Genomic DNA, 27464 nt, shown 5'->3' on the forward strand with positions numbered 1-27464 from the left:
GCTTGGAAGGCGGGTGCTGAGGCGTGCGGCTGGCAGAGCGGCGCTGGGCCTGGCTCCCGGGGGCGCGTGGGGCACACTGACTGATGGGCCCTTCGGCCCTCAACCCTCCGGGTGTGCTGGAAACGTCTCCCAAGGTGGCTGTTTCCATGGCCTACTTAGTGTTGCGCGGTTTCAGCAGAATACCGTGCTGCTAGAGTCACTTCCATCTCCGGAATTTAAACACACTCTTATGTTGCCCGAGTGAGTCAAACACACAGCAAGAAAATATGAAAACCGTTTTTACAATGTCGATGACGGAATGAATAGTTTTGCCGTCAGTTACATGAATCCCTCACAATATGAGTTAAGAGGTGATGAAATTGAGAACATAGAACTGAACGGGCCGTTGTGAGGAGTATCAAACCCAGAGCCGCAGTGACTTCAGGACCGTCGGGCGGGCAGGCGGTGGCGCTGCGCCCCGGGAAATCCAGCCTGGCTGCCGGGGGCTGCGGGGTTAGATGGGAGACGTGGGAAGGGGAAAAAGGCAGAAATAATCAGGATTCTGTGCGAAGGAGCTGTCGCTCGATTCATGCTCCTGATATGGAGCGGGATTGAAACAGGACAGCAGAATAAATTATTTAAATGAAAGCAAAATTAAAGAAATGCAGCAAAAAGCTGGGACTTTCAGTTACCTGTGGGTTAAAATAAAAATGCCATGTCAAGACCAAGCTCCTGACTGTGGAACTCCTCAGACCAGGAGGAGATGTGAATGTATCTTTTACCCTGCTAGATTGGATTTTAGGAACATCTGGATTAATATCTCTTTTTCATCTCACGTGCTCCCTGGTATTTTATAGAAATCAAGACATGAGACACAGTGTGCCAGTAACTGTGATTCCGTAGGTATGGACCCTTTTCCACGAGTCAACAGTAGTTTATAAAGAAGAAAGTTTAATCGCTGATACACTGTCTTATTTCAACAGCAAACTAGAGCTTCACCTGCAATCCTAACACTACCCATATTTTTTCAGTGCATCACCTATCTTCTGCCATTTACCCTTGCAAGCAACAAAGAAACTAATTAATTAATTAATTATAGTGTTGTGTCTTCCAGTGTGAAGTGACCAGGAAGGCTGAGGTCACGTAGCTCACTCTTGGTTGCCCTCAAGTTGCTATTAAATGATGTGCATTATTTTTTTATAGCTGTTCTTAGTTAAAAACTTGGGAGCGTTTCCCTGTGCCAGCAGGAGCTCAGAGGGGCCTGTAACTTTAACTATGCTGATCTGTCCAGGGGGTGTTTCTTCTGTGTCCATCATTGAAGGGCACATCCTGGTTGTCTCTCCAACCACCACCAGATGTTGGTATCTACCAGCTGGAGTGTGATTTAAAACAGTGACCTGACTCTGATTGTCTCTTACTGCCAGGCCCCCGGATTAACATTTTTTAACATATATTAGAGATTTATCCTCACCAGTGTCAGCAATACTGAAGGAAAGCCAGGGAAATAGTTAAGATGGGCCAAGGTATTATGAGGCTTTGGAACATGGGAAACACCAAACAAAATGATTGCAAAGGAGGAGTATTTTTATATCTAATTATTATATATCCATATTTCTTACAGGCTAATAAAGTACTAGTTGTTTCTAGCTGTAATACGTCAGATACCTGGTTTGGACTGTATTGTATGGATAAAACCTTAATTTCATGTGGAGATAAATAGAGATGGTCTGTAATGTGCAGCATGAAGTCAGACTGTACAGGGTATTCAGGTACTGCAAGGTAGGGGAGTAAAGTATAGGTTGAGTAGTAATAAGGTAGCAAGGTAATACAGAAGGGGAGCGTATCCTGCTGCATACTGCAAGCTGGATCTAGCAGCAGGAGAGAAAAAATATGAAACTTTAGAACATCTGTCCCCTGTGAGAAGAGAGGAAATTTAAAGTTACTGTGTGCTCTTAAACACAAGCTTATTTCCTGAGACCCTTGCTCAGAGGGAGCTGTTGATAAGAACAAGTTGTTACTATGTTGTGATAACAAGTGAACAACACTGTGTATTCTGTCTAGGAGAACTGTACATCTGTTAGACTGTGCTGGGAAAAATATCAACGATTTTTTTTTTTTTCTGAATCATCTTCCAGTGTCACAGTGGCGATGGCAATTGCAGGCAGGACAGAACAAAGTGTGTCCTCCTACACAGGAGGGAATTTGGCAGAGTATTGGTATACATGTACATTTATTGGCCCAGTATCACATACCTTCAAGAGATACTTCAATTCCAACCTCACAATATTTTGGCCTTGTAAAAGCTCTGATCTAACTCCTAATGTAATGTCCCTGTACTTTTATTAGTTAAATTCAGGATATCAAATATAACAGAGGTGCTAGTCTAATTTTATGGGAATGGGGAAGGACACTGTTTGACTGTACAGTATTTTAGTCATTTCTTAGGCCAACAACTTCACTGTCATTTACCCTAAATCGTAACTTACTGTGTCATTATGCCATGACATGATCAAACTGGTGCTTGTGTGTGCAAATACATGCCTTCCCATGATGTGCATACGTAACCGTCAGATCCAAGGATGAGTCTGGTAACAAAGCAATTTTACAGATGCAGACCACTGACGGGTACCATACTGCAGTATCACTCCAGAGATTGGCCTGTTTCCCTGAACAGTGCTAGCAGGTACTCTGCATGTATTTGCAGGAATATTCTCAATGAAAACCTAATTCTAAGAATTACACTTTCGCAGACAGTAAACTGAACAGTCTGAGTTTCACATCATGATAATGTGCTGACGCAGGAAACTCATACTGAGGGTGAACTGTACTGCCAACTCGTGGTATACAGAAATCATGAGTCAGACATGCAAACACATCAAGCTTATGAGTTTAATAAGTAGCATTTTTCTTAAATAATAAATTTGACTACTTCTAGTAAGCTTTTTGATTTCTGAGTCTGAATCAAAATTTCTAGCTTTTATCTAGCATCATAAGGACAATAGATGTATACTTTTCTATATTTTTCTTTTAAAAAAGATAGCTAAGACAAGGAAAACATTAGGTAGCGTGCAATTTGCAAAAAGCACATACAATCTTTTCAAAATATCATATGAAACTGGCCTCCTGCCAGTAGCAAAATAATAATTATTTGCAGAAATACTTTAATGTACCATTTGGAAAAAGAACACATTCCCCAAGCTAGTATAAAACAAACAAAAAAAAAGTTACTCATTAAGAACTATCCATCTGCCTATGGCAGGGGGGTTGGAACTCGATGATCTTCAAGGTCCTTTCCAACCTAAACCATTCTATGATTCTATGATTCTATGATCTGTGTCTGAAGTTAATAGTTCCTTTTGCAATGATGGTGAATATCTTCTGCCAGTTGTACTTTCCCAAATCAAGCAATGCTTTATAAAATGAAAAGTCAGAAGAAAACATACCTAGTAAACAGACTCCACTTGGAAAATGTCAGTGGTGGTGGTATGCTTCAGACCAAGTTTAAATCTGTATACATCAATCTATGCTTCCAATGCTTATGTTAGACCACTGAAAATTTGTGGTTGACCTACATATGCAAACAAAACATTTGCTGCATACTTGGGGTGGGGGGATTTGCATGACAGAAGATGATGAAAATATGCGTAATTGTGGATGACATTTTTCATTCCCGAGTCTTGCTGCACAGAACTTTGGAACTGGCCATGCATGAAAGAGGCTTGCAATTCTAACGGGCAGATTGCCTGGCTGTGCTGCTAAGCTGAACCTTCACGACATTAAGCTTCTGTTTCTTCTTCAGCAACACAAATCTAGTATAATCATCTAACCAAGCAGACTCTGTACTCGCAGAGGACACGCATGACACTGACTGACGGGGCTGAAACAGTGACAGTTCCACATGTCACGTCTGAGTTCATGTCATGTGGCAGCTTCAGAGACTCACTTAAAGATTTTCCTTGCGAATTTTCTCTGTTTTCTTCAAATCCACAATACAACAGAGGGTAACATACAATTCAGTCAACAGTACCTAATTTATCTATTCTTGCCTCCATATTTCATCACACAGCAGCATTTATAGGACATAAGGTGCCTGTGTGCCCCCAGGCTTATTTGGTGAAACAAAGATTTGAGTTTATCACCTAGCGATCATGAGTGATGTAGAGTTATCTGATGTAAAGCAAACAAGAGGAACTGCAGGTCAAAACACATTTCTGAACTATTTCATCCATCTGTATTTTGATAATTTACCTATACAGAAAAGTTCAAGTTTTGCAATAGTTGTGGTTTCTGATTTCTTCCCATTTTTTCCTGTTAAACTGAAGCTCAAGATCAATTCATTTAAATGAAGGTTGGGCGGTTACACAGTGGGGAATATAAATCTCTACCTCCCTTTGCTTCCAGATCTTCTTTTCACTAAGTGAGAGCACAGCTTCCTAGAACAACAGAGGGGAAAACACATACATACTCTGACCAACCCGGTAGCTTTTTTCATAGTTGTGGAGAACTCCTGACATGCTGTTCCCCTTAAGTCTGCGTCTTAACTTTTGGTTGCTGACTGTCTTAAGATATCAAGAAAAGCCAACGGGTTTTGCTGTGTTGTAATACTGCTTAATTTTGCTTTCTTGAGTAAAGAAAACAATTACAAGGGAAGTAGAATGTGTCTGAAATTTTGGAAATCCAACTGCAATACACAATTTTTTGCCTCCACTAGCAGAGCACGTTATTCCCATAATGGGCTGGCCTCCCCTTCCCCCACATCAGCTCATCCTGCTCTGTAGGAGGAGGGGACAGAAGCTGGTTGTTAGTGTTCCACATAGAAACAACTCACAAACTCTTAAATGACTATTATATATAACTGAGTTAAAATCCAAAGTCATTGATATTAGTAAAAGATTTTATTGCTTTGATGCACACCCCAGATGATTCACCTGTATTCATCTTTCTGTCCTATAAAGCCATCAGTAAGTCGGTTAAGTCCCTCTGGTCTTAACTGATGAAACTTTACAGCAGTAACTGCTGTTTCTAAGTAACTATGAATTGGGCATTCTGCCACTTTATTAAATGTATTCAGAAAAATGCTGCTTTCAAGCAAATACACCTCTCCTGAAGAATGGTAAGTGAATTCAGCTGCTAAATCTTAAAGGGATGTCCACTGGCACACTGCAAGTCTGTTAGCAGGACAGTACACCGGAGACTTTGCTTTAAAAATTGCACCAGCACAAATAAGTATTAATAATGTTGATAAATTCGCATGACAAAACCAGATCTGCTAAGACAATAAGCATGCACGGATCTCTCAGATCTTACAAGTATGATATGGAGGTGATTTCCTGTAACGGAGGTTTTGTCTGCCATTACTGGACGTCTGTCTGGTTCTTCTTGCTGTGTCACATCTTATTTTTAATTTTAAATCTTTGCAGCTCTGCTATGCAGAAATAAGTGCTTAAAATGATTAGCAGAAGGGAGGAAAATTCCTTGGCATCAAGACCAGGTCTCACTGGAAAGCGTGCAGTGCTTCTGCAACTCCTTTATCTGAGTTGTGAAGGTGGGTTTGGAAGAAACGCAACAGGATGAGACAGGAGCAACAGCTACCTTCCCTGCAAACCAACTGACAAAGCGATTAAAGAACACCCTGCATATAATACCCACTACCTGATTTACACCACATTTGAAGTCTCTTCAAAAAATGAAGCTATATAGGAAGAGGGATTTCCATGCAGAGTAAATGTCAATGCAGACAGAAATGTGCATCCATGTGAGAGAAGCAAAGAAATCTTGGTAGCCTGCGCCTAGAAAAGAAAGCTGATATAAACCTGTTCTCTGCAAAACCACTTGAAGCTACGAGCCAAGAAGCTGTCTTTGGCGCTTCACTCCTACTGTGTTCAGAGAAACGGGACTTTCTATGTGTGCTTTGCACATCAAAGGAATAACTAGCTCAGTACCTCCATCTGATGCAAACACCCACTATGAAGTTTGGCTAACTGTTCGCGTCAAGAAGGGGTAACGCTAGTAGGGATTTGTTTATACTAAATCTGTGACGATGTACTGTGTAAGTGTTTAATTCTACATATTTGCCCAGTTTTATTATCCAGAAGAAAAGGCATACGGCTTTCTTACTTGCAATGGAGTCAAAGAATTTTCTTTGCCAAACAAACTGGAAAGTTAACAGCTTTTTAAGTTTAGCAGCCTTCAAACTCAATTCTCAAACACAGATCCAAACCATTAACCTTAGAAGAGCTAAGCCCTACAAAAAGTTCACAGAAGTTAATGAACACGGAATATTAAACACCTCCATTCAATTGTGATCTAACACAGTCTGGCACTGCAAGCTTTATTAAATCACAATTGTCATATTTTTCCCAGGATTCTCATGAGATTTTTCTTTCCCTTTACCCAAAGGATTTTATAATCTGCGGGATACTGGAGAACACCAGAACAGAAATAAAAAGACCATTCTTGTTATTTCATCCTCCTCTTTCTATCAGATAAAAAAAATGTAACTACCCCAAGCGAAGTCCATATGCTCCCACTTACATAGGAATGCTCTTGTGGCAATGGGAGGGTAACGAGGAGGAACTTTCAGCAGCTCAACACCATGACAGGTTCATGCATGCCTCAGTTAAAATGCAGTATTGCAGAATCAATGTACAGACTCACCAGTAGTGGCTGTGTTCGGGTTTCTCCCTTTACTAGTTGAGCTTTGCTGGCGTTAGCATCAAAGGAAGCACAAGCATTGGCTGACTGGGTGGCATCTCCTCCTCTTCAGGCTTAGGAGAACCAAAGGACCGAATCTTGCTCAATCAGGCCAAGGACATTTGCACACAAAATCTAGGTTATTCATTCAGGTCAACAGATATTTTTTAAAATCCAGATTCATACAAGATAAGAAAAGTGCCACGAAACGTTCCAAGTATACACTAAACAACGGCATAAAGACCACACAAAAAATCACCAACAAAGAACTAAACTGATGAATCTGCAGGTGAGATGTGTATCTAGAGTAGCATATTAGACAGAAACCAATTAATGCATTTACATAACTGAAACGCATAAACATGTGAATATTTAAATGGCAAGGTAATGCAACGTTATAACTTGGAAGAAGAAAAAAAAAAAAGCAGCCTGTCTGGAAACAGAAAAACTTAGCAAAGATGGGAGGCTGCCCACAGCACCCTCCCAGTGCAAGGGCCAGAATGAGCTGCTAATGCCACAAAATACTTGAACATGTAGGGTCACAGGCAGTGAACCAATATTAATTCTTTGGGCTTTTTCTCCCTCTCTTAATTATAAGTTTCTGGATTTTTGGCTCTTTCCCGTTTCCCACTGACTTAGGAGCCCTCAGAGATGCCAAGAAACTCATGATGATTACGCTCCTGAGACGGAGACAGGGAGTTGCGCGCTATCTGCCTGTGGCCAAAATTTTCACTCTTGGTAATGTGAGAGCCACATAAAAGGTGGTATCCAAGAACGTTCAGTTGTAACTGATTACTCCAAAATTAATTCTGGGGAACCCAGATGAGATCAGTTGGAGCACACATACACCTCCGCCCCTTGGATTCTACACAATCACCATTTCTGATCATTCCTGTAAAGGGCAAAGAGCATGACATAACAGCCAGAAGACAAGTCTTGGGTCTCGCTGTCACAGCTGTGCATGTGCCATCCCTTACCCATGCTGGTGCCTGTGGAGAGCTCAGGCATGTCAGGCACCCCAGAGCGACATCCCAGGGGCTCCCCTGCATGCTGGCAGTGCTTCACCACTGCAACGAAGCTGGAAGAAAAGAACACCCTGAGTACACAGGTACAGTGGTAACATCCTGTGCCCACAGCAAAAATCCTGACGATATATTGAGTCAGTCAGTGGGCACCAACTGTGCGACAGGTTTTTGACAGAGGGCACATACTAATTAATTAGAGCACATTAACATTGGACATACACAATGGTGTTACCCTACCATTCTTGTGGGGGAGCTGCAATGAGAGCCTGGATCATAGAATAGTTTGGGTGGGAAGGGACCTTCAAAGGCCATCTAGTCCAACCCCCTGCCATGAGCAGGACATCTTCCACTAGATGAGGTTGCTCAGAGCCCCATCCAACCTAACCTGGAACGTTTCCAGGGATGGGGCATCACCTGCCTCTCTGGGCAACTTGGGCCAGTGTCTCACCACACTCAGCGTAAAAAATTTCTTCCTTACACCTAGTCTAAATCTACCCTTTTTTAGTTTAAAACAATTAATCCTTGTCCTATCATTGTATACATCGCCCTTTTAGATTTTCTAACAAGGGAAATGGAGCAAGTGCTGCTGACAAGATACATTATCCAAAAAAGCAAACAATTTGATGAAGACGAGACGCCGTCCGTGAGCCCTGCCGTCAGGAACACCGCGCTGCAGCTCACCACCACGGCAACACCTGCTCTGTGGCGCGCTGGGGACAATTCCTCGCGACACACTTACAGCCCAGAACGGGGGATTTAGCGTTTTTGTGCCCAGGAGGTCACACCATGGTGGTGTTCCTCTGTATTAAAGGCACCACCGGGCCAGGAGAGCCCCCGACACGTGGAAAGACAAAACCTCCGTAAGCCAAACTTCAACACGACGCTGCAGGTGTTTATCGTGGAGCCTACAGAGAACCCGTAGGTGAAACCTACAGGTGAAACCCGCCTTCCAGATTCACGGAGCTCTGCTCCTTCCGGAGGGCCCAGGCCGGCCCTCACCGGCCGCCCGGGCCATAGCCGCAACCGGCACCGCCGCAACGAAGGCTCCGCAAGGGCCGCAGCGCCGGTGCAGCGCCGTGCGGGTCAGCCAACGCCGGTCCGTTTCGGGAAACCTCCGCGCCGCTCCAGCCGGGCACGGCCCCGCGAAGGCGGTACTTTCCCCCGTGTCGGCCGGGCAGAGCGGCGGGGCCGGCCGAGGCGGGGCGGCGGCGGGCAGGGCGGGCTCCCGCCGCTCCCCCCGCATCACATGAGGGAACTTGGGGCCAATGGCGCCGCGGCGGGGGCCGGGGCCCCGCTCGCACCCGCGGACGCTCATTCAAAACGCGGCCGGGCTCGGGCACCGGCAGCTCCGTGCCCCCGTCCCCGCCGCCCGCCCCGGGGCTCCGCGGGGCCGGGCGCTGCCGGCGGGGATGCCCGGCGGGGCCGCGGCCTGAGGCGGCCGGTCGGCCGCCCGCCGCCATGCCGGTGAAGAACCGGTACAACCTGGTGGACGATGGCTGCGACTCCCGCGTCCCGCTGCACAACGAGGAGGCCTTCCAGCACGGCATCCACTTCCAGGCCAAGGTGAGCCCCGGCCGCGCTCCCCCCGCCCCGGGCCCGGCGGAGCCTCCCCCCGCCTGTCAGAGCCCCTCGCCCCTTCCAGGCTCCGGGGGGGGCTCCGGCCGCGGCTCCCCCGGGCCGGCTCCCCCCGCCGCCCCCTTTGCCCTCGCCTGTTGCAGACCGGCCTCGGGCGCAGAGTCCCCGCGGCTCGCTGGCCACCATCGGTGGGGCATGTGCTGGCCGCGGGGACGATGGCCGCGGGGGCTCGAGGCCGGGGCTGGCTGTGCCCCCCAGCGCGGCTCTGCTCGGCTCTGGAGGCGCCCCTGCCCGTGCAACGGTGTGCCAGGTCTGAGGAAGTCTAAAGAAAACACCAACAAATTATGACAGCCTTACAGTTAATTGTCACAATCAAACAGGTTCTTGCTCTTTTCCTAGTATTTTTTTTTCAGCTGTTTAATCCGTAGAAGCCACCCTTGTGCGCTTCATTTGCGAACTGGTTTGGGAAGACCCCCTCTGGGCAGCGCCTGTGCCAGGCGCGCATCCTCGGTCCTCGCTGGACCGGGTGCCTGTCCTGTCCCCCATCGGGCAGCACCGCAGGACCCCCATCCTGCTGCGGTGAGGAAACCGCTCTCTATTCCCCTGGAAACCAGCAAACTGTTACCTGCTGCTTAAAAACCGTGTCAGTGCCTCCTTCCATCTGACCTGTTCCCTGCATCAAAAGCCGGGCAGGCAAGGTCGTCATTTCAATGTGGGCAGTCTTCAGGTATCAGAAAGAAATACTGATATTGTCAGAAATTTTGTATTGATCGTGAAGAACGGTCTGGCAGTGCACTGCCAGCATCACTCTGAGAAAGTGACTCCATTGGAATTGACATTCTGTAGACAGCGCAGGGAACGGGTTTATAATTCAGCTGACAAGAAGAATTGCATTTTGCTGGAGCAACTGTAGGGATCCCTTCTCCTCTTTGCAGGTGGCCTAACACAGATTAGAAATGGAATTCACGCCTGCTGTCTCCTGAGCTGGAAAGAAGGGGCATATATATTCAAATAAAGCTTTGAAATGCGGATTTTGTGCATTTTGGTTTTCCTGCTAAAAGAACTGTAATATTTAAGCAGGATATAGGATGGATCTGAATAGACAGTTAATCATGTACTTCAAAAATCTTTCTCTTCCGTAGGGGAGAAAAACAATTAATCTTTGATTTCTTTTTTTAAATTAACATTTGCTATGCCGCAGACTGTGCTGAAAAGAAGAAAAATCCTTATTTTGATTTTTAAAAGATGTGAAGCAACTGTACCTTTAACTGAGTGAAATGGGCTTCTTCGGATTGACAGCTTCAGGCATCCAGAGCTATTCAGAGAGTGGATAACACGCTGTTAAGATGTGTGGATCTGAGATGGGGTTTGCATTACCTTAGTAACATGCTTGCTCAGTTCTGCTCTAAAGTCTGTCTCTTCCAATTAGGACGCTCATTGTGGGCACATCAGTCAGCTGCAACTCTGACAATGACAAGGCTGGCGCTGGCTGCCAGGTGTCCTGCACCAGGCAATCCTACTGACCACGTTTAGTCTCTAATCTCCACATACCAAACTGTCTCACTTGCCCTATAATCTTCAGGGACAAACTTCAGGAGGTCGGGACTGGGAGCTGCTTCCGGAAAAGTGGCTGTTTGTGTACAGCGTCGTGAGCTGGCAGGGCTCTGCGTGGGAGCACGAGTACCCAAACTCTGCAGCAAGGCCAAAGCAGAAGAGATTGTCCCAAACTCCCCGGCTTAGCAGTCGCCACCTCTCCTCGTGCCCCCACCTATTAATTTATGTTTGGTAGTGTGGCCTGTTCCCCACTGCAGCTCTGCTTGCAGACAAAAGGCCAGCCGGCTGCACCGAATTAGTCTGGATTACCCGTGACTGTACTGACAGCCACCGCAGAGTGGGGAAGGAGATGCCTGCAAACCAGAGACCACAGATCTGGAGCGATACAGATATGCCCTCGCCACCAGGGCAGAGGGAAATCCTGGCTCTGTCACTCCCTTCCCTGCTGCCCTCAAGCTCTCGTGGTCTGCGTGGTTTGACTCTCTTGTGGTTTACCAAAGGCTATAGCTGAACTTAACTGCTCTTAAAAATGCCATTTTGCAAAGGCATTTACAGAAACATCAGAAAAACCAGATGACCTTTCAGATTGCTTGTGGTGTTTATTTCAAGGCAAATGAAAGAGCAGTAAGTACTGAGCCAGGAGAACTCATCTCTGAAAGCCCTATTAAATAGAAGTTTTTCAAGATAAAACCCATTGCAAGCATTACAGTAGAGAAATAAAACGGGAACTAAGTAACAGTGATAGCCATGGGGCTGCTCTTGGGGAAGTATTTTATCCCTGTTCGTATGTATATTATCACCCTGAATGTGTGCAGGGGCCTTAGCTACCCGTTCTCCTCTTTCCCTTTCCACAGGGAAACAACTCCCCAAAAAACCCCACAACTTGAAACCACACGCTCAAAAAAACCAGACTCAATTAATGAACCAAATGCTCTTGAGAGGGGGACTAAGCTTTGTAAACTGCCCTCTACCCGCCGCTAACCTGCCTGTGACAGCCGTGCCGTGACGGTTGCTGTGAGAGCGCTGACAGACACTGCTGGGAACCCGCCAGGGCTGAGTCCGGCACCCTGCCCTTGGGGCCAGAGCCGCAGGACCCCGCACCCAGCACCAGCCCCTGCTGGCAGGACGCTGGCATTTCTCATCGGGCCACTCACCCTCTCACTCAGATGGTGTTTTTCTTGCCCTCACCAACATGCCCTTGACATGCAAGTCTTTTCTCAGAGCTGTGAGCTACACCACTTAATAACATTAACGGCCTTCGCTCCACATGCGAGGTGACTGTTCAGGACGTGTGTTTTCCTCATTCCCAAGGCTGAGCTGGCAGCTTTGTGTCCTTCCTGCTTGGCAGCAGTGGGGGCAGCACTCCTGTGCATCTGTGCCATGTGTGCTGTCACAGGTACTGCTGTGCAGTAGCAGCACAACTGGAGTCTGCTTTGGCACATGAACATTACAACCCAGTGTAAGGGGAGAGCATGGGCAGCACGGGACCATCACACCAGAGGGAGAGGTGCCTGCAGCAGGGAGCTGGCTGCCTGCAGGTCTTCCCTAACAATGCTCACAGCGTCAGCAGCGTACTGGCATCGCCTGCGAGGGAACAAGTGACTGGCTTGCAGAAAGCTGTAGGTGTGGGGAAGTGGTAGAGGTGGAGGTGCTGGGAACCCACCCCCTGCCTGCGTCTCAGCCCACGTCTCGGCTCCCTGTGGCTCTGCCAGGACTGATGCTTACACTTAATTGTGGGCACCCAATGCCAAGGGCAGCCGCTATCGCATTGGTGCAAGCTCAGCCAGGCAGCTTGTTTAGGATTGCAGGTCCTGTAAGCATAGTTAAAAACAGGTGGTGTGGGACACAGGTTTGAGTGGATTCACCAGGATTCTGCAGACAGCTGAGCTGGTCCAACCAAGCAGGGACAATGGTGTCCAGAGGGAGGATGGCCCAGACTGAATAGTCAGGCCAGAATCATGAGCCTTTTCCAGGAAAGCTAGATGCTGCACATCCTGGCAACTTTCCAACTCTTATGTGCTTTTAGTTATGTCTTTTAAAAGCAGGTGTAGTGAGGAATGACAAGGATGGACAATCCCATTTTCAGACCCATGGGATCGTGACTTGATTAGCAACAGACACTGCTCTGCAAAGCACTGGTAAAGGCACATCCAGAATCCAAATGAGGTCAGAAGCTCACACCCAATGTTAGAAATCCATGAACTTCTCCCTGACTTTGATAATGTTATCCACAACAGATATTCCTATTAAGTCCTGGGTCAAGAGAGTCTAACCAAGCAGGGATTAAATTAACGAAAGATGCTGTTTGTTTTGAAGAAGCCTGCACCATTAACTTGTGCATTACTTTACAGACATCTCACTGTTCTGTCTTTCAGTACATCGGTAGCTTGGACGTACCCAGGCCCAACAGCCGCGTGGAGATTGTGGCAGCCATGAGAAGGATTCGGGTAAGTTCAAAAGAGCTCACACCCCACCCCACCCCCCGGAATAAAAGGTTACATTCACTGGAGTGGCTTGGTTGCAGTGTGCTGTTCTGCATTCCCCCCCACCCTTCCTATCTGGAGCTCAAATCTCATCGCAGTCAGGACTGTAACAAGCTTCTCCAGAAAGTCCCAAGGCATATTAAGATAGACCCATCCACTGCTCTCTGCAAAGGGATCAGTTAGCAAAACTCAAACATAAACCCCTAGTCTCTGCTGAGCAGGTATGGGATTCCCCTTGAACCTAAGAGATTTATTTAGCCTATTTGGGGTTTTGTGTGTGTGAAAAATGAGATGTACACAATCTGCTCCACCAAAGCACTTGAATTCATTGACAGTTCCAAATACATTGTTATTATATATTGAAATATCAGTGGCCTGGCAGATGTTATGGATGTAAATCCCATCAGACTAGACTTTGTGGATTCTGCTGCTCATGGAATAATTTGCTGCTTTCCCCCATCCTCCAATACAGTTTTACAGTTCCTGTTTCTCATCATCGAGTCTGCGTTCTTCCTCCTCTAGCCCTTTATTCTTCAGAACAGCCTGTGAATGGTCACCAGATTTAGCTGCGATTAGCAGAGTGGCTAGCTTACATCTGCTTCATGTATAACTGGTTCAAGTGTATATCTACCCTAAAAGACAGTGCAGCTGTTGTGCCTGGCTGAAGTTTTGCAGGGGTCTTAATTCTGAGGCTGTTCATATGTCTCACATCAGCTGAAGCAGGTTTGAGAATCTTCCATTTAAAGCTTTGAAGGGATTATCCTATTTCCTTCCTCCCCCCATAGTGTTTAACCATCTAATTTTCATTTAGAATAGCGCTTTTTAAACTTAGCCTGTAACTGGCTGGGGAGCTGATGTATTCATCTCCAGCCAAGCTCAGAAATGACATTCCCCTGCCTTTGCCTGCTCAGACTATTAGCACAGCTCTTGCTCAGAACACAGTGCAGCAGCAATCTAAATTGCCTGGTTATTTATGGAACAGGTGGATATCTGTAGGAAGCAAAGGCAATAGGTGAGGACTACCAGGGCAGTTTACAAGCTGGCATGACTATTGGTAATTTTTGATCTGAATCAATACCAGATTTGACGCTGCACTTCTGCTGACCTTTGACTGAATAACACCACCTGTGTAAGAAAAAGGAGAGGGTACTTTAATATCGGTTTCTAGAAAGTGTTGCATTCCGTTTTCACACCTGCTATTGCCATGACGGTATCTAGCTCAGAGTCTCGGTAGTGCAATAACATGCTGGGGTGCCATGTGAGGCATGTAAGAAACCACTCTGCGTTCATGGATGCCATCAGTTAATCTTATCACACAATATTTTTAAAGTAGGCATCCTGTATTCTATACCAGGGGTTTAATCTTGGGAGCCCTTTCCAAAAAGGGAGGGCTTCCCTTTTCATGTGCGTATTGTACAGCAGGATCTTATTCAGACACTTCCTGGCTGCTGAGCGGAAGATGCTCCTCTATTGAAGATAGTTAATTGGCACTGATCCTTAATTAGAGCATAAAGAATGAACTGGGAGGTCTTTGAAGAGAATTCTAGTGCATAGAGTACACAACCTAGGAACTGAGGGAAGATGGGGGTTATTTATGTAGCATTCATTTGCATGCAGAGGCCTTGTCTATACCAGAGTTTTTTCCCATGAACTCTCAGCAGCACCAGTTGCAACTGGGAGGAAACACTGGAAGAAGCTAGAAACTAGAATTTTGCTACCATCTTATTATGAGTGGTAGTGCCTGTTTGCACTGCAAGAGCGAGAAAGGTCCTGCAGCCCTGCCAAGTGTTGGCAGGGGCACGTTGTGCTGCAGCTTTCATCCTTTGTGCACGCCAGTGTTCCACTGGAATTCTCTACTGGAGCGGAAGAGAAAAGTCGCACAGTACAAGCCCCAGCACAACATTTCCTATGCTGCTCTCTGTGCCTTGCGACATGGGAGGAGGCAGTGTGCGCCATCACTGGAGCAGTCGGTGACGGAGCCAGGTGAGCACGGGGCAGCCCACGGCACAGGCAGGCTGTTACTCATGGCTTCTGCCACCCCAGAAGGGGACCAGGGAGGAGGGTGAGGAGTCCCAGCCCTGTATTTTTCCATGCTCCGACTGAGTTGGTTACTCTAGTTATTCATTAGTAAATTGATACAAGCTCTGAAACTGCCTTCCTACTACTAGGTCTGATTCTGGTCTGCAGTCTGTGATTAAAAGTGCTTGCCCCAGGGGAAAAAAAAACCTTGAGCTGCCTAGCACTCAAACTCGTCCTTAGAGTGTCGGGAGAGAGAGAGGGTGGTAAGAAAAGTAGCAGCTTCAGTTGCTAAGTTTACTCCTTGGCACCTGACTGTCCTGTGTTTTGTACTGAGCTCTTTTGCCAGTTGCATATGAATTGTGCCAGGGAACCTGGGAGGAGTTCCGTGGTATTCTCTATGCGTTAGCGGAGCGGTCTGCTTGCAGACTTCAGGCCACGCAGAGCACACAGGCTATAGGACGTTACTCCCAGAGAGCCTCAAATGACACGTTTTAACATTATTCTGCTGAAATCGCGATCTGCTGTTTTGCAGTAGGTACTTAAGATGCACTCTCATAGTAAAGCTTAAATCCATATTCCTGAGTGAATGGATGCTTGTAGAATTGCTAGCAATACTCCATTAGTCACACATTAGAGTCCCATTTCATAACAGACTGGAAAACCTTGTCTCATCATGTTCTGTGCTTCCACTGGAGGGAATGCAAATGCAATAGGTAGAGCAGGGAAGCTGCTGTTCTTAGCTTCCCATTATGCAGAGCTAGACAACTTTAAGTTTGCTAATCCTCCCAGTGGATTATTAGCTGCATACAGCTGCCATGTTATTATACGATTGTCAGAGTTCAAACTAATCCCTCTACCTCCTCTTGCACTGGCAGGGGAGGTGATGAAATTAGTTTACTGCTCAAATAAGTACCCTGTGCTCTGACAGGCACGTCAAGTTGCTGTTTATGAGAGTCCAATTCATTGCGCAGCTCTGAGCACCAGTGCAGGCAGGCGTTCCTCCACCTCCCAGGGAGAAGCAGCGTGCCGCATCTGCTGTCTCCTGCTGCCCGAGGCCATCCCGGTCTGGGTGTCTGGCAGCACCCGCTCAAGCTCCTGCGATCAGAGTCAGCATTCTGCTGGAGCTGGCTTTCTGCTGAAGTGGATTCATCTGCAGATACTTGAGCCTTCTCAGCACTCTAGCAAGCTTACGTACAATACAAGATCTTTCTTCATACAGAAGTGGCAGCTAATGTGAAGAATGTGGAAGTCCTTCTCGAGGGCCCAAATAGCTCCCCGATTCAGCAGGGTCACCCTTTCCCTAGGCACACTACGCCTGCCTGCCTGCCAGCGAGCCACTAAATAGCCAAGTTCTCCCCTCAGCCAGGTGAAGGCTCCCAGTGAGGTTAAGAGGAAAGACATCGTGGAGTCTCTGCAGCGCTGAAACAGTAACAGGAAAGGTGTGCTAAAGATGCTTGTGGGTACAGGCCTAGGGGCCAAGATGAGTTTTGTAAAACGCAAAACATTTCCTTGAAGCTGCTGAGCTTGCTTGGGAAATCTTGCCCTGGGAGACCAGGCAACGGGTGACTTTATGAGAAGGGTTAACATCACATGTCCTGCATCCCTTCCCCAGCTTCCAGAGAGCTAACACTGACCAGAGGAGAAACAGTCAGCTGTTGCCTTTCTAGAGCAACGCTACCCTCGGTCCAGCACTTCACAGCCAGTCAAGCAGCCCTAGCGAAATGCTGCTATTTTGAGTGGTGAGTTGTACAAGGACATGGTAGGAGTAAGTGTCAAAGCCTGTCATCACCACAGACTGCCTGCTGCCAGCAATTCCCCAAGTTACTCCATTTAATTACCTTTAAGGCACAGAGTCAATTTCCTTGGAATTTGCACTTAAGATTCTATGAAGCCTAGAAATTTCAGGTCTGTTTGGAAGGTCTAGCTTGGACCTGAGCAGATATTACCACTCAGAAAGGAGCCAGATGTTGGATTATTTAATAATCTCATAAGGGAACAGCCAACTGGTGCTGTGCCCATCCAAGCACCAGGATGACAAACAGGAGGCAGGCATCCAGGCTAATGTCTTTCTTCTGTTACCTCCATATTTCTTAGGCTTAATTTAATTGAGAAGTCTCTTTCCCCAGAGGCCAGCGTGCCAGAGAAGCAGAAACATTTATCACTCTTGACGTAGGATACATCAGAAATGCCCGAGTTCTCATTGGCATGAGAACCAGGTTCTCACTTCAGTTTCCCGCTTATCCTGATCCTTCTTGCTGCATCCGTGCTCTTAAGCAGAGCCTCAACGGTTTGCAATTTCTCCACATGATATTCTAGTGGGGAATTGCAATCTAGCCACACTATAAGTCATATTGACTGCCAGATATCAACTGGTAGCGTTGAAGCGTGACATGACATCAGTTTAAATCAGCATGAGTAAAAGTTACAACCTACAGTGCAACCCTGTGAAGCAGAGGTGGCAGGGACAGCCCCACAGAACCTGCCTGTCCTGCACCGCAGCAGTTCCCAGTCTGATACCGGGGCTGGCTTCAAAAACGGAAGCTCACACTTAAAGCCATGCCGGGCTGTAAATTACAATGGTTCAGGAACAATTATGGATGTCATTTGTCTGCTCTTGCTACAGAAGAGGAGGAACCAGCGGGACAGCTGGCAGAGGGCAGGGTGACTGCCTTCAGCCATCTCAGTTTACTTTATCACTGTGTGGCAGACTTCAGAGAGAGAGATACTTAATAGATTTGTTCATGAGATTCTTCTAGAACCCAGTTACTTCAGTTTTCCCAGGCAGACAGCCTTCTTAATGCAGAAAAGTTGACCAAGATAACCGCTGTAGATTCCTGTGATATATTCTGTCTGTAAGCCCTTCCTGAGCTATTATGCTTGGAGCTAAGTTTTCCTGCCAGCTTCATGTTAGTCTAAGCTGGAGTTGTGATCAGTACCGAAAAAAGATAGAAGCTGAACTCCCAGCTGCTGGGTTTCTTGGTTAGTCCTTGCAGCCTCTCCCACTCTAATGAAGTTATTTGGTCCGCTGCAGCTGAGGCAGACTCAAATGTGGAAGTGCAAACTGTTGGAGCACTTGCCCTGGTATAGACCTCTGGAGCTGCGTGCCAGGATCTATTGTTGTTGGATGGGAGTTTGTTCTGCTACAGTTCCTGGAGGGCTTTTCCTTTCAGCCCGTTTGGAAGAGCATCAGCTAATGACAGCCCTGTGCTGTGAGAGAAAACAATCCTAACATTTTAAAATATTTCAGCAGCCTTCAGACTGCTGGTGTGGACCTTTCAGTTCTCAGAATGCCATGCACCTTCCTTTCATTTGCAGGAAGGTGCGGGAAAAACAGACGTCAGTTCTTACATGGTTAGAGTATAAAACAAGCATCTCATATCTGCTCCAGACTGCTAGCACACCCCGAGCCAGGTAAAGGCACAGTTGATTGTACACGGTGGTGGTGGGGAAATGGTCTATGCTGGTAACCAAGTCTCCTTTACTGGATTCTTTACAGACACGAGAGCTGGGCCATGTCAGTTCACCCAAGGCCCTTAAATAAATATTGTCATCACATAGTGGCATTCACTAGATCCCAGGAGGACCAGTACTGTAGAAGATAGTCCCATGCTGTGATCATGGGTCCGATCAACATTTATACTGACAAGCGTACAGGCAGACAGCAAACCTTATGGGAAGACAAGAGGACTTCAGAGAGACAAGCTTCCCCAAGCCTGTACATTTCTTTTCCTCCTTTTCCCCATACCAAAAGGACAATGTATTTACCCCAAAGTACGCTCCAAGAGAGCATCTTTTTCTAGAATACCTTACCTGCTTCTCTGGAGAACCATGCAAGGGTTGCTTACACTGATACATATTAGACTGCGCCAATAGCCTCCAGGAGCAAGTAGTGGTTTTAGGTATCCAAACCAAGTATACATCAGCACGTACAAACTTGCTCCGATACGTTTTGCAGAAAGCCTGGTGTCAGTTTTGGCTCCTCTCCAAAGCAGAGGCCTAAGAAAGGCTCGTGCAGCTTCACACAGGCAGTACCATGATCAGACTACAGTAAATCCTCCTCAGCACAGCCTACAAGCCTACCGAAAAAAAAAAAAAAACAAACTGAGGAACTCACACTAGTGGCTTGGAAGGAGGTTTACAGTTGATCATGGATGGCTTTGTGTCCTCTGCCTACTCTCTGGATCTTTCTGTATTTCTGTCTCTGTGCAGCAGCCCACACACCTTTGCCTGCAACTTTACCTGCCATCTGGAGACTGCCAGGCAACACAACAAAGCTCCGGGCACAGAGAAGAACAGTCTCTCAGGCAGGCAGAATAAGAAAGCTGACATTGGCACGAGGGCGTCAAGAGCAGAGGGGATGACTTGGCTCCAGGCATCCTTGCCATACATCCCTTCTCTTCCCCGCGAACCTGGTGCCCCGAGCAGGGCCGTGTCCCGTTACCCGACCCACCTGTAGGGCTGCTCAGCTCCAGGCACTGCTGTCTCAGAAACACCCCTTACTGCCAGGGTCCCATCCGTGACAGGCATCTGAGGGAGTTTAAGGTTTCTACCACACAAGATTAAGCTAATTGGTTTTACCTTTCCAGGCCCTGGCAAAATACAGCAAGTGTTTTCAGGATGGTAATTAAGTGTTAATTGCATCTAAGTTTAGCCCTAATGCCTCATTAGTTTGTTTTCCTCTATTTGTTGCAGCTATAGCAGAGTCTCCTGCACAGGGATGGGGATCAGGCTGGGCTTCCCGGGCGGCAGAGGAGTCCTGCAGCATGCCCAGAGGGTCCCACCTGGGCCATGCCAGGAAGCCTCTTACCTCCTCCTACCCCAGAGGAGGAGATCTGGGTGTGGAGACAGAGACCCTTGGACCTGAACCCTGTAATTAGCATCTAGGCAGCAGCTCCACAGGGGTCTCCGCTGCGCCCAGACACACACATTAGCCCATTTTCATGATACAGTGCATTTTGCATCCCTTCCTATCGCTCCTTTGCTGGAGCCTTCACCACTCCTGCCCCCTTAGCAGGTTCTTCGCCCTCTCATGCAAGAGGACTAGTTAACAAGGGCAGGCAATACTGAAACTACTAGTATTCAGTGCCCTGCTCTACTGAAAAGCATTTTACTGTTCCACACTGCAAACAGCACCCGAGTTTGGTTCCCACAGTCTGTTTGCTGGCCTTTAAGAAGATAACCAACATGACAGATGCCTTTGAGAGAGGAAGCCACCTCACATTAGGAGATGACAGCCACATTACAAGTCTTACTTACAAACTTACTGGTTGCTGCCAGGATGCGAAGGAAGGAGGTGATCCCTCTGGCAGAAGGTCTGGCAAGAACCCATTTGTCCAGGCAAAACAAGTGGCCTCAACTTGAGACCACAGGGCCTCCTCTTGCAACAGGCAGAGCCATAGAGCCACAGCTTCTTACCCTGCTCCCACCCCACCTCTAGAAAGGGTTTCCTACCCTGCCACTGAGTTTTATAGCCTCTCTCCTTTCCCAGTATGCCTTGCAGCCCCAATTAGCCAAAACACCAGGTGGAACTATCTTTCCCAGAGGTCCCTTGCTGTGAAGGTCCAAGGAAAGGGGAAGGCTGGGGTTGGAAGGATGGGTGATGCAGGTGCAGCTCCTTAGGCCTCTCTACATGTGTTCTCCAGTCCATGGTCACCTTGGCAAGCTCAAGTGTGTTTCATGCATATGCTGCTTTACTAGCCTTACAGAAAATTTAATTTTCATTAACTCAAGAAATGGCTTTAAAATGTAGAAGCTGCTTTTCTAGAAGAATTGAGTCTGCCATGTCTCAGACTTACCCAAGCTTGTTTTATCCAGTTTCTGCTCTTTGTATTATCATAACATAAAGGGAAGAAGCTCTTAATGAGGTGTTTTTGCAGTGGCGTCATGCACAGTGTTTCTAGGCAGCATTGTGTAGCTATGGTGGAGAACTGACTATGCTCTGCTTGTACATCCTGAGTGGGAGGAGAGGAATAAACACCTCTGAGATGACACGAGAATCCAGCCTTCTGCTCGCTGCTTGGGGATGTCTCCCCATGCCATAGAGCCGCCCCACCGACTTACAATCTCCTGCAAGGTTTCCACCCTGCTCGTCTCCAACCCTAAATCACCCCTGGACTTCTTGCCACAGAATAACAATTAGTTATCTTCTGCCACTTAACTTCAGAGCTGAAATGAGTGGGGAGTGGTCCAGCTGTGAATACAGACCACAGAAGACAGCTTAGAGCTTTTTCAGTGGCCACGTGCTATGACCCAGTTTTTGAGAATTGACTGGTGATTATAGATGTTTCGGTTCTTATGCCCTGTTCAGAGAGTGCACTATGTCTGATTGATAACAGATGGATGGAGGGATCAGTCAGTGGAATGTGTCATCTTTAAGCAACAGCGACCTTTTAATGCCTTCCGCAGAGTGCTGAAAACTGGATGGCTTCTCCAGCGAGGGGGTGGAACTAGTGAGGCATATTAATATTGTTTTGCATAAGAGTCATGATGGATCAGAGTTTAGTTGAAGCCTAATAAAAGCAGCAGTTAAATAGATAGAAGTTGAATTAAAATGTTAGTACTAAATAGAACAAGACAGAGCTTTTTGTCTGATGCTGAATCTTGGCAATGAGGCACGTACCTTTTAATTGTAAAATAAAGTGGCTTTAACGGTATTATCATTATATTACTGAAGCATTTGATTTCACTAGCTAAAATATCAGTGTCTGAGATCTCTGCAAACCTTGTATCTAGTTTAAAATAAAGTACCTTTTTCAACACTTATGTTACTGGTTGTAGAGTATTACAGAGGTGAAATATAATGGCTTTCAAATTACATTCTGGTGTAGAACTATCAACCACAACGCAAAGCTGCTTCTTTATTGGTGCCTGAAAAAACGTAATTGAGATGGTAACCAGAGCGGTTATTCTGCATGGGCAGAACAACTGCATGGGCAAGGGCACAGAAGCTGGGGTTGCCCATGGCATGGAGTGCCTTTGCTGCGCTGGCGAAGCAGAGACCCTCCTTGTGCGGCTAATACAAGCGCACGCACTGACCTCCACTAGAGCAGGTTAACGTGTTCCAGGAACAGCAACAAACCAGAATGGTCCATGCAAACATGAACACTTAAACCTGTCCCATCGGTGAAGCTATGTACATGCAGGGAAAAATAAAAAAAAATCAGCTCGTAGCTATGGTGTAACCTCATGCTTTGACCTCAGCCTTGCTGGTTCTTAGGGTCAGAGTGTCCACACTGGACATGGGAGGAAGGCCAGACCTAGTGCCACAACAGCGGGTGCCATTGTAGATGCTGTCTTGATTTTGTCCAATGCAAGGGCCCTTCGTACTTTACGGATTGGTGTTCTGAGGAGAGAGGACCCTGAGGTACCATGACCACAAGGCAAAATTCTCCCTGGTAAAATTAGATTTGCTAACAATAGCTCGGTTCTGTGCTTGCTTTCTTCATTCTGCTTTTGCTCTGTACTAAATGAGGCCTGAAGGCAAACAGAATTGGTGCTACTTAACATAATACTTTGACAAGCGACTTCATGTTTTGACCAAATAACTCTGTGATAAATCTACAGAATAAAAATCTTGACTGGGTCCCTGGAGGGAAGGATACTTTGATGAGGGAGCAGGGATTTTTCAAAGGCATTATGGAACGGTCTTCTTTCTTTCCTGCAGCCGTGATTAGACATTTTCTAAATGGCCTTTCCCTGGGCCAGATGGGTTATTTGGACTAATTGGCAGCCGCCTGACTGTTTTCAGGACACCCGAGTCACTTCCCCCTTCCTCCATCCTTCTGTCACTCTGCTGCTGCAGAGACCGCCAGGCAGTGGGTCTGCTGGAGGGAGAGGTGGCCCCTCGCGCTGCCGAGAGCGTCGCAGGCCAGGGACACGAATCGCCCTGCTGCCTGCACAGCCAGGTCCGGCGTACCCCCAGGAATCCCACCAAACCTTCTGAGCTCCAGGGTTTGCTTTCTAAAAAGATAGTTTTGTCACGGGAAGAAGAGCAATGGGACGTGCTAAGACTAGATGCAGTGTGATGCAGGAGTAGGCATTTACAGCTGGTTCCAGGAGGGTGTAAGGCACACAGGTCCATGGGCACGTGCGTCCTTTGGTAGAACTGCCCAAACGCTGGTGTCTGCCATCAACACCTGCTGCCTCTCCAAATCCCCTGTACCTACCGCAGAGCTGTATGCAGTTCATGAAGCACTAAGGTTCAGTGACCCCAAGCCATCGTGGACCAGTGCAGTCCTGCTGCAGCCTGTGCTCCTGCCGTTAATGATTATGGGGCCTAAACTTCCACCCCAGGCACATTTTCTCATTTTCATGTTGTTGCCCCCCCAGGGCAATGCTGTTTTCCCACTCATCTTGCTTCCTTGCATCCAAGCCGAGGGCAGGAGAAGCTGTAAGCTGGGGCAGGGAGCACTGTGGTTAATCATCGACCTCTATGTGAGCAGCGCGGGATGCATTAATGTCCACAGCTTCACACCTATCTGCTGACACCACTGCTAGCGCAGGGACACCGGGAATGGCAGTGGGGAGCAGAGCAGGTGACAGGAAAGTGGAACCGAGCGTCAGCCCTGAGGGTGGCTGCTGGTCACTGCTGAGCAGGGGGACAACAGGACGTCATACTGCATTTGCAGTGCGAACAGAGCATACCCAGGTGGGTTCCCACTCTTTGTAGCTCCTTTTGATATAGTTTTGATGACAAGACCTCTGTGACAATAAATACCCATACCATAAAAATCTCTTTATCCGTAATTCCCACTGTCTAAACCCACGCTGTTTCTCTCGTCATGATTCACTAACCTCAGTAGCTCCCCTGAGGCTAACAGAGTCCTTGAACTGCTTAATATTCTGGAGTTTTGGAAATGACACAATTAGTGTTGAATTTTCTTTCTCTAATAGTAACAGTCTTGTTTCCAAATTTAAGATTTTATGGACAATTTGAGGAGAACCCAAGAAGGGTTACCATAATCTATTGGTAATTTTATTAGTGTTTAATAATTTCTAACCAAGGACCACGTGGCGAGTGCAGCAGGTCCACCGCGCTGCGCCTGGCGCTGCTCAGGTCTTCACGTCTGGGTAGTACCTGGGTGCGACTGATGCCTGCCCGGGGGCAGCCTGGCAGGAGAGGGGTGAGCTCCCTTCTGTCTTCGCTTTTGCTGTATTCCAGAAACGCGCATGGTACAAGAGCTCTTGGGCAGATTTCAAATGACATTTGTGCCCTGTGTGTTGTTCAGGAGAACCAAGATTCCTTCTGAAGTCAGTGGGAATTAGCAATTGTGTGCTTTAGAAAATCCCTCTTAATAGCTGCATCTGAACATCAGACCTGATGCTGCTGATTTTACTAAGGAGGCAGGATCTTTCAGTACTGCACGCCAAGTCTTTACTAATAGACCTTACAAGCACAGTCCCTGTGGCCCTACGGTGACTGACCCCCTCCAGGCTCAATGGCGTGTTCCTGGCTGGAACTGCTGTACTGTTGGTGCTCTCAGATGCAGACACATCTTTTCTGTGCAGCGCTCGGAGGCCGACTATAAGTCACTGGGCTTTCTGTAAGAAATGTTTTCTCAAGTGGAACTGTTGGAGATCAATAGTATTAACAGCTACACAGAAAAAGTCTCCTTGCCTGGGAATAAAGCAGATTATTTCAGCTGCTGACTGTCTCAGACCAATACAGAGCAAGGCTGTTCGTGAAAGTTGCTGGCACTGAGAAGTAGAAAGGTTTGGCTGCACCAAGGGCTTGAGCTAACAAAGAGCTCTCTGCCCTGAAAGAGAACGAAGCCTGATTGCACCTAGCAAACGAGGCATGAAACCTGGTCTGCACATAGCAGCACACTAGGCAGCTCAGCATCCCTCCCATTTTCATTCTGCTCTAGTTTGTAATCAAGCGCTGTTTCTGAATGCAAATGGAGATCAAGTCTTCATTCTAGCTTGAATTCTGCTTCCTCAGAGATAGAGGTGCCAAGTCCAGCTTCCTACCTCTGCTGTAGACACGCAAAGAAAATGCTAATCTCCCTAGGAGAAACCACACAGACAGCAGCAGAAGACAGCACCCAAGATGCATATGGTGTGCGATAGCAAGTTTCGAAGCCAGGAGATGGTCCCTCCCTGCAGCGTTTACTGCAAGCGGGCGTTAGTCATGCAGATGTAGCTTCTCCAGATTCTCAACAGCAAACTAGATTCCTCCTTCTCCTTTGGATAAGTATCCACCCTGGGTGGACATGCGCAGCATCGCCCTCCCCCGCATCCTGAAGTCAGAGGCTTGAAGGAGGAGGCTGCAGCTGCGCGGTTGCTCCTGGCTGCAGAGCAGCGTGGGTGCTGGAAGTGGGGAACCACCATAGGTCACACCTGGACTTCTTGGGAGCAGGGGCTGGGTTGACTTAGTTACTGGTTTAACACACGGGTCTTGTCTCCTCCGTCTTCCATACCTGAACCTCACCTGCCTGTGCTGAGCTTCAGGAGCACTGACGGTTCCTCTCCGTCCCCGCGTGCGGAGCAGGGCTGGCCCAGCAGCCTCTCCAGCTGTCTTCGCCTCCGGTTTGCCGTCCTCCTTCACTTGGACTACCTGCACTAAAATAGCATCATTACATAAATGTGGAGGGAAGTGTTGCATTATTTAGAGGCCTGAAATCCTGGCACCTGCCTTTGTCAGAGCCTCAGCGCGGCAGTGGGATTAGGATTTCTCCCTGTCTGTGCTGTGCCAGTGTGAGCCCCTGCCAGGGCCCCCCTTAAGCACCCCCAGAGCCCCCACCCCACGCACAGCCACACCGTGGTGGGTCCTGCCCGGCTCCCACACCACAGGCTGCTCGCGCTCCGAACGGGTGTGCTGCTCCCTGAAGAACAACTGTCGCAAACCCTCCTGCGAAGAGCCACAGAACTTAAAAATTGGCTTTCAATTTTTATTGTCTCCAAACAGGCAATAAACACCAGTTCCCAGAGACAGAGCAAAGCAGCCCTGTTAGCCACCCCTGTCCCTTCTCCTGTCCTGCTTCTCTGGGGGCATCAGCTCCTTTTCCCCTTCTGCGCAGCTTAGCCGTAATACCCCGAAGGGGGCAAGGAGCATCTCCCCTGCTGCCAGGCTCCTACAGCTGGCTGATGTGCCGCTGCGTTAGCGGCCTGTCAGGCTCACGGGGAGGGGCGGGAAGGGACCGAGTGTACAAGGGGGATTTTGGAGTGAGCAGCAGAAATCCTCGGTTGCTCCCTGCTCGTGTCTTTGTAGGAGCAGTATCTGGTAGCCTGGCCCTGCTGGCTAGGTGCTGGGTAGCTGTCACTTAGCAGGGGACTGGCTGTAACCAGAACAACTGAACGAATGGAGTAGAAAATGAACATCCTTGCTTTGTGGATGAGAAACCCATGCACGAAATACTCCGTTACCTTCCCACAGCCACGTAGGGGGTCTGAGGCTTTTTCATGGAGCTCTGAGCCTGCCGCAGAGTCCTGGCTCCTGTTCTTCTGAGCTTTGTTGTTTGAACATTGATGAACAAGGTTTAAAAAAAAAATCAGTCTCCTAGCTCGCCTCTTGTCCTACATACCAGGCTGGAGGGCAACTAGGATATGAAACATCATATGTACAAAAACAGGACCTTCTCTGCAGGGCCTCTTGACACCGATGTTTATAGGGAAATACTGAATTACTTGAAGGTGTCGCAGTGTATAATTGCAGTTTCACTTCTAAGGGTTATTTCAGGTGAATCTGACCTGCTTCTAATGAAATTAGCACTTTTTATCTGCAGTAATCTGTCAGGTCTTTGAGGTAGGGACCATTTTCATGTTCCTGTGCACTCAGTGCCTGGTACACGAGACTCTATTGGGGTGGGGTCCCAAGACACTACTTCATTACTGAAACTAATTAATCATCCAAAGCACTGCGGATGGAGAAGGTAATTTGTTTTCTCCTGCAAAGTGAATAGAGGTAGAGAGGAAAATAAGACTCTGCTTCGCTGCGAGCTGGGGTTGGGCTGCCCTGGCAAGCCAAGGGCTGAAGGGCTGTGTGTGGGAAAGCTCCCTATTAAACCTGGGGACAGCAGGGGGTTCCTGGAAGCGACAGTCACACAATGGTGCTTTTGTCAGAGAGGCACCAAAGGCCAGATGATGTCACCTTGCGCTGGGCTGCGAGGCTGCTTGTGCCTCTTGGGATGGAGCTCGG

The 27464-nt window shown here is 47.6% G+C and overlaps 1 protein-coding gene across 1 annotated transcript in view; it reads left to right on the forward strand.

The window, feature by feature from the left end:
- Positions 1-9155: 9155 nt before the first annotated feature.
- Positions 9156-27464, forward strand: part of LOC309679428 (carboxyl-terminal PDZ ligand of neuronal nitric oxide synthase protein-like) — a gene marked incomplete at its 5' end in the record, with an annotated part of 36870 nt that continues 18561 nt past the window's right edge. Inside the window, 2 exons of the mRNA XM_082492738.1 lie at positions 9156-9260; positions 13202-13273. Of these exons, the coding sequence (XP_082348864.1) occupies positions 9156-9260; positions 13202-13273 (177 nt within the window). The remainder of the gene's footprint in view (positions 9261-13201; positions 13274-27464) is intronic.

The sequence above is a fragment of the Vanellus vanellus genome (genome assembly GCF_965231255.1).
Source record: "Vanellus vanellus genome assembly, chromosome: 18".
In the NCBI taxonomy this organism is placed as follows: domain Eukaryota; kingdom Metazoa; phylum Chordata; class Aves; order Charadriiformes; family Charadriidae; genus Vanellus; species Vanellus vanellus.